Genomic DNA, 12084 nt, shown 5'->3' with positions numbered 1-12084 from the left:
GAAGATTCTGCTTGACAAGAACCCTGGAAGGCACAGCAGGACACAGGAATGGCAGGGACACTGAGGAACACTGATAATGCTGGAACATGGAGGAACACTGGAAACACAGGGAACACTGGAGGGCTTTCACTTAGCAGGAAATGATGCTGAAGATCCAACGGGGAGTGAAGTGAGGTGCCGGATTATAAGGGCGAGCCTGATTAACGAGCTCCAATCAGGTGGACACTGGCCCTTTAAATCTTGAAGAGCGTCCTAGGAGCGGGAGCACATGGCCTAGCAGGGAAAGCAGCAGCGGCGGGACCGTGGCACCGAGACAGACACGGGTGTGCCCGCGATCCACAGCATGGATCGTGGGGACACCAGTGAGAACTATTTAATTACCTACATATGGAAGTCAAGCTGAAACTATTCCCAAATACCAATCACAGTCAATTCTGGGAATAATAGTAAAATTCTGCTTCTCTACAAGTGGTGATCAGTGTAAGTAGTAAATTAATATACAGGCAGTCCCATTCATAAGAACACTCGACTTACATACGACCCCTAGTTACAAACGGACCACTGGATATAGGTAATTTTCTGTACTTTAGTCCTAGGCTACAATAAACAGCCTTATGACTATCACGCGTACACTATATGAGGGGTGCCACTTGGGCACTGAGTGAGGGATCCAGTACTTTACACTCATAATTCATTGCTTCTTCCCTTTCCCCTCGATCTGCTCCTTCCCCCAGACGAAGGCTCGTTTAGAGCCGAAACGCGCGTCGGGGCGGGCAGCCATCCCGGGCAGTGGAACACTTAACTTTCCTCTATTTTGGTAAGGACTGTTTCTCCATTTGAGTAGACCCCCTTTATCATTTATTTATTGTTCATGCACGGTATTCACCACCAGCAATCACCTTAGAGGTCCCCTCGGTATATATACTCATCCAGTCCTGTATAACATTTTATATCACCATGTTCCTGTACTGTCCCGGTTCTTGACTGCTATTTTTCTGTGACCCACCGCACTATGTGCTATGTATCGTATCTTGTGTATGTATTTGTCATATTTTATGCAATTTCTTTTTGGTATAAATAAAATTTCTATTTTTACATCATTGTCATAAATCAGTCGTTCCTCCTTTCCCTCCACTTTCGTTGGGGGATACCATTGGTTTCCAATAAACAGCCATAACAGTTATCACAGGTCTCTGTAAGGAAGCTTTAGTGTTAATCCTGATTCTCATTTTAAAATCCAATTGTCACAGAGACCAAAAAAGTTCTGGCTGGGATTACAATGATAAAATATACAGTTCCGACTTACATACAAATTCAACTTAAGAACAAACCTACAGACCCTATCTTGTATGTAACCCGGGGACTGCCTGTAGTACAATATTATGTAATCTTACAATATGCAAAGTTAAATACACTCTGAATACACAATAATTTAATCAATAATTTTATTTTCAATGTTTCATGGCATGGATGGGGCATATTCAGTAGATAAACACTGGTGGATCAGACATAGATATGCAGTACATGCATGGGCCAAGTCTAATCTGAGGGTATCAGCTTAAGATGTCCATAAAGCCCTGCAGACAAAGTCTGCCATTGATTCTTTTGTTGAGTGCTATAGTTTTCATGAACTTTATATACCATAAAATGAACTTCCTTTATCTGTTTTTCATGGTTTTCCAGATTTCATTGTATGATTCATTGCTTTCTAAGTAAATTTAATAAATTCTATAAAATTCTATTATTTATTAAATCTAACAAATTTCCTATTTCCAAATAATTTTTAAATAATTTCCTTTACCTCAAAAATCTACTAACCACATTTCCTCAAATGTAGAAATTTTGAAATTTTAGGGGTATATTCAATTTCTTATAGTCTCTCTTCTATTTCTAAGTACAAATAGTACTTGTGATTACTAAATTATAAATCATAATAATTAAATGCTTTTATTCTCCTCAGATAATACAAACAATTGAGTCTTTCCTCCATATACACTGCTAGGTACTTGTAGCATTTAAATCATTCTATAACCTGACCTTTAACAACCACTGCAACCCTTGCCCCACTCCCCCTTCTCACTTCTTGGATCAATTATCATTGCTTTTAACCCATTCAACTCTATAAAGTCATTTATAACATTATCGTATTCTTATTCACTATTTCCTCTCACAGATCTAATGATAAGAATAGACAAAGCCTAAAATAAGGTGTATACTGTACAGTGAAAATAAAAAGGTGGATAAAATTGGCTCCTGTGGTGCACTGGAATGATTCACCTATTTCTCTAATCTATCTACAACTATTCCTACACACGTTCATAACATAAGTTGGGGTAATTACACACACAATCATCCCATACATGGGTCAGTCATTTAAATTTTCATTATATACACGCAGCACTCATACACACAGTCATCACAGACAAAGGGACATCATGAACAGTGGTGTAACTACCGCCGTAGCAGCCGTAGCATGACCCGCCCCCCTCTTTTTCCCGCCCGCCAGTGTTTCTGTCCCGTCTCGCCCCACACCGCTGCTCCCGCAGCCGCCTGCCTCGCTGCTCCCGCAACCGCCTGGCCAGCACATTGCTCCCGCGGCCGGCGCACTGGTCCCGCAGCTGCCTTCCCTCTACACTGCTCCGGCGGCTGCCCGGCCGGCATGATGCTCCCGTGCGCGGCTCACTGGTCCCACAGCTGGCCTACCCGTCCTCACCGCTACTCCCGCGGCCGCCCCGGCCGTCACCTGGGTTCCCCGGCTGCCTGGGTGGCACACTAGCCCCGCAGCTGCCCGCCCTCAATGCTGCTCCCGCGGCCAACTGCCCTCAACGCTGCTCCCGTGGCACACTTCCTAGGCTTGCAGGATGCCTCCACTGCGCATCAGGCGGTCTGCAAGAAATATATGTCCCTATATATCTATGTATAGTTAATGTATGCTATTGTGCATTTGCTTACAGTATATGCTGTATGTATGTGTGTATTTGCTGTATGTGTGTATTTCCTGTATGTGTGTATTTGCTGTATGTGTATTTGCTGTATGTTTGTATTTGCTGTATGTGTGTATATGCTGTATTTGCTGTATGTGTGTATATGCTGTATATACTGTATGTACTGTATGTGTGTATATACTGCATGTATATGCAGTATGTGTGTAAACGTGGTATATACTGTATGTGTTATTCTATGCTGTATGTATGTGTAATTGCTGTATGTATATGCATTTTGTGTGTATATACTGTATTTAGATTCAGTATGCGTGTACATGGTGTCTTTATACATGCATGTTTGTGTATACAAATTGGGTGTATACCGTATGTAAAAGAATATGATGTATGTATGCTTTATGTATGTATATGCAGTATGCATGCAGCTTTGATGCATATATACCGTATGTATATACAGTAAATTTGTATATACTGTATGTATTAGTGTATAGATGTATATATCTGTACAGATGTATATATCTGTATATATCTGTATAGATGTAAATGTGTGCATATGAGTGTATACGTGTGTATGTGTGGATGAGTGTATAAAAGTGAGTGTAGAATGTTTTGTTGTGTATTTAAGTGTATAAATGTGTGTGATTCTATAAACGTGTGTGTATGTATGAATATTTTTACGGTGGGCCCCATGCAAAAATCTGCTATGGGACCCTGCCTCTCCTAATTACGCGTCTGATCATGAACACATTGGGGGTCATTTACTAAGGGCCCGATTCGCGTTTTCCCGACGTGTTACCCGAATATTTCCGATTTGCGCCGCTTGTACATGAATTGCCCCGGGTTTTTGGCGCACGCGATCGGATTGTGGCGCATCGGGGCCGGCATGCGCGCGACAGAAATCGGGGGGGCGTGGCCGAACGAAAACCCGACGGATTCGGAAAAACCGCCGCATTTATAAACCGAAAATGTGTCGCTTGGGGAGCGCTCACCTTCACCTTCTATGGGATGGTGCATTCCGGGGCGTTAAGATTATTTTCGGCGCTGCAGCGCCACCTGGTGGACGGCGGAGGAACTACCATCTTAAATCCCAGCCGGACCCGAATCCTGTGCAGAGAACGCGCCGCTGGATCGCGAATGGGCCGGGTAAGTAAATGTGCCCCATTGTCACTTAAATGGAGCACTCATACACATATTTACCACATAAATGGGGGCCCTCATGCACATTTTCATCATAGAAGAGATGAACACCAATGTATGAAATTTATGCGCTTTTTGCTCCAGCCACTGGATTCTATTATTTCGTTTTCTAGCCTCTAAGGCAGGGGTCAGGAACCTTTTTGGCTGAGAAAGCCATAAGCGCCACATATTTTAAAATATAATTCTGCGAGAGCCGTACATTGGGGCTTATTTACTGAGGGTCCCGCGGCCGCATTTTTGTCGGGGATCACGCCACCCGCCGCAGAACATTATAATACACACGCCACCTCCCGCAGAACATTATAATACACACGCCACCCCGCGCAGAACATTATAATACACACGCCACCCCCCGCAGAACATTATAATACACACGCCACCCGCCGCAGAACATTATAATACACACGCCACCCCCCGCAGAACATTATAATACACACGCCACCCCCCGCAGAACATTATAATACACACGCCACCCCCCGCAGAACATTATAATACACATGCCACCCACCGCAGAACATTATAATACACACGCCACCCGCCGCAGAACATTATAATACACACGCCACCCCCCGCAGAACATTATAATACACACGCCACCCCCCGCAGAACATTATAATACACACGCCACCCCCCGCAGAACATTATTATACACACGCCACCCGCCGCAGAACATTATTATACACACGCCACCCGCCGCAGAACATTATAATACACACGCCACCCCCCGCAGAACATTATTATACACACGCCACCCCCCGCAGAACATTATAATACACACGCCACCCCCCGCAGAACATTATTATACACACGCCACCCCCCGCAGAACATTATTATACACACGCCACCCCCCGCAGAACATTATTATACACACGCCACCCCCCGCAGAACATTATTATACACACGCCACCCCCCGCAAAACATTATTATACACACGCCACCCCCCGCAGAACATTATTAAACACACGCCACCCCCCGCAGAACATTATTATACACACGCCACCCGCCGCAGAACATTATTATACACACGCCACCCCCCGCAGAACATTATTATACACACGCCACCCGCCGCAGAACATTATAATACACACGCCACCTGCCGCAGAACAATATTATACACACGCCACCCGGCGCAGAACATTATAATACACACGCCACCCCCCGCAGAACATTATAATACACACGCCACCCCCCGCAGAACATTATAATACACCCGCCACCCGCCGCAGAACACTATTATACACACGCCACCCCCCGCAGAACATTATACACACGCCACCCACCGCAGAACATTATAATACACACACCACCCCCCGCATTTGTTAAAGTGTCTGCGCCAGTTTTATATGGCGGCTACTCTGTGTCCCACAAGACTGCTAGACTGTTGTTACTGCTAAGCCGGACCATGCGCCACATTTATTACTGACGTGCACCACAATTTTGTCTTAGGTCCTAGCTATTTTGTATCTCAGCTGCTGCAGAACCTCACATTAATGTAGAAATGCAGTGGTGGGGGGAGATATGAGGGGATGATGCAGAGGGGTCTGTAAGGGACACTTAGGAGCTTCATAGCTGCTCCTGCACACAGGACACTAAGGGGTTAGTGCAGAGTGTGAGGAGACACTGGGGGGGAGGGAGCACTTATCTCTGGCTGATCCCCGGCTGCTAACTCCTTCTCCTCAGGTGCTGCATGTCTCCTCAGTATGCAGCTCTCTGGTCTCCTCTGTCTGAATCTCCCGCGCTGCTACATCCAGCCCCAGGATTGGCTGCAGGCAGACAGTCTCCTCCCCCTCCCTCTCTCACACACGGAGACTGCTGCAGGGAGGGAGAGAGAGGCGCTGCCCCTGAATTAACCCCGCGGACCCTGCACTGCTCTGCTGAATAGATCCAGGGGCATTACTACAGCCAGGGGCACAACAGGAGCCAGATAAGGGCCCCTGGTCTTGACAGGCAGCGTAGCAGATGCCACGGCTGTAGTAATGCCCCTGGATAGGAGCCCTGGCTGCGAGCCAGATGCGGCCATCAAAAGAGCCATATCTGGCTCGCGAGCCATAGGTTCCCGACCCCTGCTCTAAGGCAACCTAGTTTTCATTAAAGTGTTACAGTAAGACTATAGAACTAAGACATTTAGCATGGAGAGTATAGCGGGACACCTTTTTTTGGGCTTATTAAAAAACTGACATTAATAACAACTTATGAGACCAACCACAGTGCTGATGGCCCACATTCAGAAGACTTATTTGACTCTGCGTCAGTACACATGCTGTGTTTGGAATCTGTTGCTTCTGGATGTATTGGATTGGCTTTAATCCCACATCATGTCATTAAGCTTTCTAAAAGTCATGCTAGATGGTAAGGGGTCTGCTTTACAAGGTAGCTAAGAGGCATTTTTTCCGTTTCCCATCCTAGTAAACTTATTTGCAGATGTCCCAGAATCCCCTATTGAGGCATCAATTGCTATACTGCAAGGCGACCTTAATTGTCAAAGGACAACTCTTACTCCCTAGTCAAAAGCCTCTCGCTCTCCTAAACCAGTTTCCTACACTCTGCTGAAGAGCCGCAACCACTTCAAAACAGTGCTGTCTACAGTTGGGAATCTGTTCCTTATGGAATAGATATACTGGCTTGGCTTTATTTACATACACTCACCGGCCACTTTATTGGGTACACCTGTCCAACTGCTCGTTAACACTTAATTTCTAATCAGTTAATCACATGGCGGCAACTCAGTGCATTTAGGCATGTAGACATGGTCAAGACAATCTCCTGCAGTTCAAACCGAGCATCAGTATGGGGAAGAAAGGTGATTTGAGTGCCTTTGAACGTGGCATGGTTGTTGGTGCCAGAAGGGCTGGTCTGAGTATTTCAGAAACTGCTGATCTACTGGGATTTTCACGCACAACCATCTCTAGGGTTTACAGAGAATGGTCCAAAAAAGAAAAAACATCCAGTGAGCGGCAGTTCTGTGGGCAGAAATGCCTTGTTGATGCCAGAGGTCAGAGGAGAATGGGCAGACTGGTTCGAGCTGAAAGAAAGGCACCAGTGACTCAAATCGCCACCCTTTACAACCAAGGTAGGCAGAAGAGCATCTCTGAACGCACAGTACGTCGAACTTTGAGGCAGATGGGCTACAGCAGCAGAAGACCACACCGGGTGCCACTCCTTTCAGCTAAGAACAGGAAACTGAGGCTACAATTTGCACAAGCTCATCGAAATTGGACAGTAGAAGATTGGAAAAACGTTGCCTGGTCTGATGAGTCTCGATTTCTGCTGCGACATTCGGATGGTAGGGTCAGAATTTGGCGTCAACAACCTGAAAGCATGGATCCATCCTGCCTTGTATCAACGGTTCAGGCTGGTGGTGGTGGTGGTGTCATGGTGTGGGGAATATTTTCTTGGCACTCTTTGGGCCCCTTGGTACCAATTGAGTATCGTTGCAATGCCACAGCCTACCTGAGTATTGTTGCTGACCATGTCCATCCCTTTATGACCACAATGTACCCAACATCTGATGGCTACTTTCAGCAGGATAATGCGCCATGTCATAAAGCTGGAATCATCTCAGACTGGTTTCTTGAACTTGACAATGAGTTCACTGTACTCAAATGGCCTCCACAGTCACCAGATCTCAATCCAATAGAGCATCTTTGGGATGTGGTGGAACGGGAGATTCGCATCATGGATGTGCAGCCGACAAATCTGCGGCAACTGTGTGATGCCATCATGTCAATATGGACCAAAATCTCTGAGGAATGCTTCCAGCACCTTGTTGAATCTATGCCATGAAGAATTGAGGCAGTTCTGAAGGCAAAAGGGGGTCCAACCCGTTACTAGCATGGTGTACCTAATAAAGTGGCCGGTGAGTGTATGTCATTAGGCTTCCTGAAAGTCATGCTTGATAGTAAGAGGGCTGCCTTACAAGGTAGCAAAAGATGTGCGTTTTCCTCATCCTAATCTTGAAAATGTATTTGCATATTCAGTTGTCTAAAACATTCTTATGGATATACTTCATTTAATTATTTTTTTTCTTTTGTTTCTTTTAATAAACTTATATTCTTTGTATAAATGTGTAATATTTTTATACTTCATTTTACAAAGCTGCTTAGGGGGTTCTTTTTTGTGAAATGAGCTGTTATTTTCATTGGTACCATTTTGAGAAATATACAATCTTTTGAGCACATCAAATGCATAGATAAGAAAGTTGAAAGAGTTTTTTAGTTACACGGTTACATAGCTTATACAGTTGAAGAAAGACACATGTCCATCAAGTTCAACCTAGGAAGGTAAGGGAGTGGATGAGAAACGGATTAAGGGCAATCAATTCTATATAACATAACCGTGCATTTTTTAGGTGCAAAAAATCATCTAGTCCCTTCTTGGAGCTCTTTGCTGTCCCTACTGTGACCGGCACCTGAGGCAGGCTATTCCACAGATTAACAGTTCTCACAGTAAGAAAAGCCTCCTCTGATAATTAAACCTTGTTTTCTCCAGATGTAGACAGTACCTGCTTGTCTTTTGATTTGATTTAACCTGGAACAACTCGACACCATATATTTTGTATGAACCATTCATATATTTATATAAATCAGTTATGTCCACTCTTAGTCATCTCTTTTCTAGAATAACTAAATCTAGTTGTTTTAAGCTTTCTTCATAACTGGGACCTTCCATACCGCTTATCATTTTTGTGCCTCTTCGTTGTACCCTCTCTATCTCCAGGGCATCCTTTTTATGGACCGGTTCCCAGAACTGGGTGGCATATTTCAGGTGTAAATGTCTTGTACAGTGGTAATATTTTATCCCTATCTCGAGAGTCCATACCACTTTTAATACATGACAACATCTTGCTGGCTTTAGAGGCAGCTGATTGACGTTGTTTGCTGTTATTTAATTTATGATCTACTAGTACACCCAGGTCCTTCTCAACGTAAGACTCGCCCCATGTAGGAAGCATTGACCAAAACTCTCTGAATATGATCTTTCAGCCAGCATTTAATTCAATTGCAAATGATTCCTTGAAAGCCAATAGACCTTATTTTACCCATTAGGCATCCATGAGGGACATTTTTAAATTCCTTTGCAAAGTCCAAGAAGACAAACCCCACAGTAGCTTCTCTGTCCAGGCATCTGATTGCCTCTACATAGAAACAAATCAGCTTCCAATATTTTCCCTACAAGTTGCCCAGTTTGTGTGATCTTCCATACATTTGTATTTGCATGGTTCCTGGACAGTGTTTAGAGCAGGGTTGTTTTGGGGTGACAGGTTGTTTGCATTATCAGGTGCCACTGTCTCCTTGTTGTCTATTTTTTGTTGGGGGTACAATTTGGCTTGTATTTCCCTAAATTTTAAATGATTTTATATATGTTTCTGTCCAATTAGTGTTTTCCTTTTGTATTTATTTATTATCTAATAAAGATTATTTTCTTTCGCTACTTGACACATGCTTTTTGTATTTGTAATATGGTTGTGTTTTCATTTGTGTAGCACACTATTTGGAGTATTATTTTTTGGCGCTACGTTCCCACTCCACAGTATACCCATAGCTGTAAGCCATGCAAGGTGTAATCTAGCCAGTCTATACCTATTGGAATAGATTTAGAAGTATAATGGATACCCAGAATAGATTTGAATTTCTCCCATTTAACATTAATATCATCATGTGACAGTATCTGATGCCAGTCTATATCCTGTAGTGCAGCCATGAATTTCAGGGAAATTCACCTTCTTAAAATGTAATGTTTTTTATTTTCCCACAAATATTGTGTATTAAGTTTTTATTATTGAATTTATTTATTATTAATTATTGTAAAATTAGTTCATTACATAAAAATGTACTCAGCACTATGTAGATAGGAACCATGTAAACAAATTTGTACCAAATTTCAGAAAGTCCCATAGCAAAGTGTCATAGGGTTCCTCATAATGTTTTCATAAAGCATTTTTTCATTTTAGACTTAGTAGGCACTGGGCCCCCGCCCCCCACTAGCCTCATAGCAGCTGTAAAGTCTGCCAAAACCTAATGAACACCACTGCATTTAACATAGGAATGTCACATTTCTACTGATGCCATTTGCAAACATCTGTGAAACGTTTCCTACAAAATTTGAGTACAATAGTCATATTTAACATAATTTGGTGACTCAAAGATATTTTCAATACATTAGTTACTGAAATCACAAGAACATTTTATAGATTCTTTTTGGATAATTCTCCTGAAAATCCTTCAAGAAAAGTCAATATCTTCTAGCAAGGAAGAGAAAAGGTTTAGTTTTACATAATAAGACAACTAAGGCTTTCAAACCCACCCCTATTAAGTCAGCAGGTCAATTCCCACGACGATGGTGCATTCCTATATTTTAGCTACCAGCTTTATGAAGACACCCCGGAGGACCTTCATATAAGTTATCTTTCCTGATAAGATAAATCCCTATGCTTAGATGGGCTCTGTTTGTAATGGGATCATTGCACATCTATTATATTATAATAATCCTGTGGTTGTGATAAGTGAGATAAATGACAGCTAAGGAAAGAAGAATATTCTATATTATTATTTGTCAGGCCATTGGAAGTGCATTTTTCTTAAATGAGACTATGTACCTAGCGAGGTTATTTCCTTCAAAGTTATTGATGGCATGACTTTTAGAGCACACTTCATCAGCTTCTGCTAACACTGACTCCAAATCAAATAAAGAAGGTTATTACATTAGCTAACACACATTTCCTACAGTTCCCTTTCGGTTGCAAGCCACTGAATATATAGAATGTTTTAAAATTATAAATATATATATATATATATATATATATATATATATATATATATATATATATATAAATATATATATATGTGTGTGTGTACATGATAAACCATCTTATTATATTTTGACATATTGGGTTATCGAAAAATGTAGCAAGCACGTAAAGATCTCTGTTGTATAGTTATAAATAACTACCATGTATGTCTCTCTATATATCTGCTTAACTTTTCTGTGGCTATGTAAATATTAACAGAAACATCTGCCAATATAGGTATACATTAAATAATTTACAAAACTTATTTGCTAATTTATTTCTATTATATAATGAGGTATCAAACATGAAATTTTATTTTCCAGGCAGCAAATTTACAAATAACAAGTTATTTGTATGGTTTGGCCATTTTAGTCCAAATGACAAGACAAATGGTATTCTTTGAATATCCAGCAATCACGCATTTCATTGTTTTCGGTTAAATGCAGAGCATTTGTCTTTATCTGTAGAACACCTGACAAGAGGCATGATTACTTCTGTAAGGGTATCAAAATAAAGAAAAAATGTCCTGTCCACAGTCTGGGTTATTTATTAGAGGTTGAATTGCCGACCGTGGTTAGGAAGCAAAAAATTGTTTAGACTGTGTGTGAAAATGTTTTTTCCATCCAGAGTTAATATGATAAATACTAGTCCTACCTCAACAATCCATATCTCTTCAGCAGAGAGTAGTGCTGGAAGGTTTGCAGTTATCCATGACTCAGTTAGTGGCTCCCACCCTAAGTCCTTTGCTTCCATATAAATCATGCCACATCTGTAAGATAAAACATAAAGGTCTATAGAAACATTATCTAAAGGGACTGTAAACCTATGATCTATACTGTAAGGGGTAATTTTCGGCAAAGTAGAAATGGACTACAGCATGCCTCATAGAAAGGAAAAATGCCTAACTTTTTCTTCTGTGTTTTGTTTGTTTCGTGTCTAATCAAGAAACTAATGAATTGTTAAGAAAGTATTATGATGCTGGCTTTGGTCCCTGTGTGATCAAACAGGAGGATAAATATATATATATAGTTGTTATGTAAAGTAAAGCCCCCTGGTTCACAAATGTCTTTTACCATACCTGTCAATTAAATGGCTGCAGATGAAGGGTCATGTAATTCTAACTGCCCAAGGCCAATTTACCTTCCAGAAATTTATGAT

The 12084-nt window shown here is 41.9% G+C and overlaps 1 protein-coding gene across 3 annotated transcripts in view; it reads right to left on the bottom strand.

The window, feature by feature from the left end:
* Window positions 1–12084, bottom strand: part of LOC140126705 (dynein axonemal heavy chain 3-like) — an 883215-nt gene that overhangs the window by 430711 nt on the left and 440420 nt on the right. For all 3 annotated transcript variants that reach the window (XM_072146467.1, XM_072146468.1, XM_072146466.1), the window contains exon 37: window positions 11581–11695. In XM_072146467.1, coding sequence (XP_072002568.1) covers window positions 11581–11695 — 115 coding nt within the window. The remainder of the gene's footprint in view (window positions 1–11580; window positions 11696–12084) is intronic.

The sequence above is a fragment of the Engystomops pustulosus genome, chromosome 4, assembly GCF_040894005.1.
Source record: "Engystomops pustulosus chromosome 4, aEngPut4.maternal, whole genome shotgun sequence".
In the NCBI taxonomy this organism is placed as follows: Eukaryota; Metazoa; Chordata; class Amphibia; order Anura; family Leptodactylidae; genus Engystomops; species Engystomops pustulosus.
This window is presented reverse-complemented; position numbering and strand designations above follow the sequence as displayed.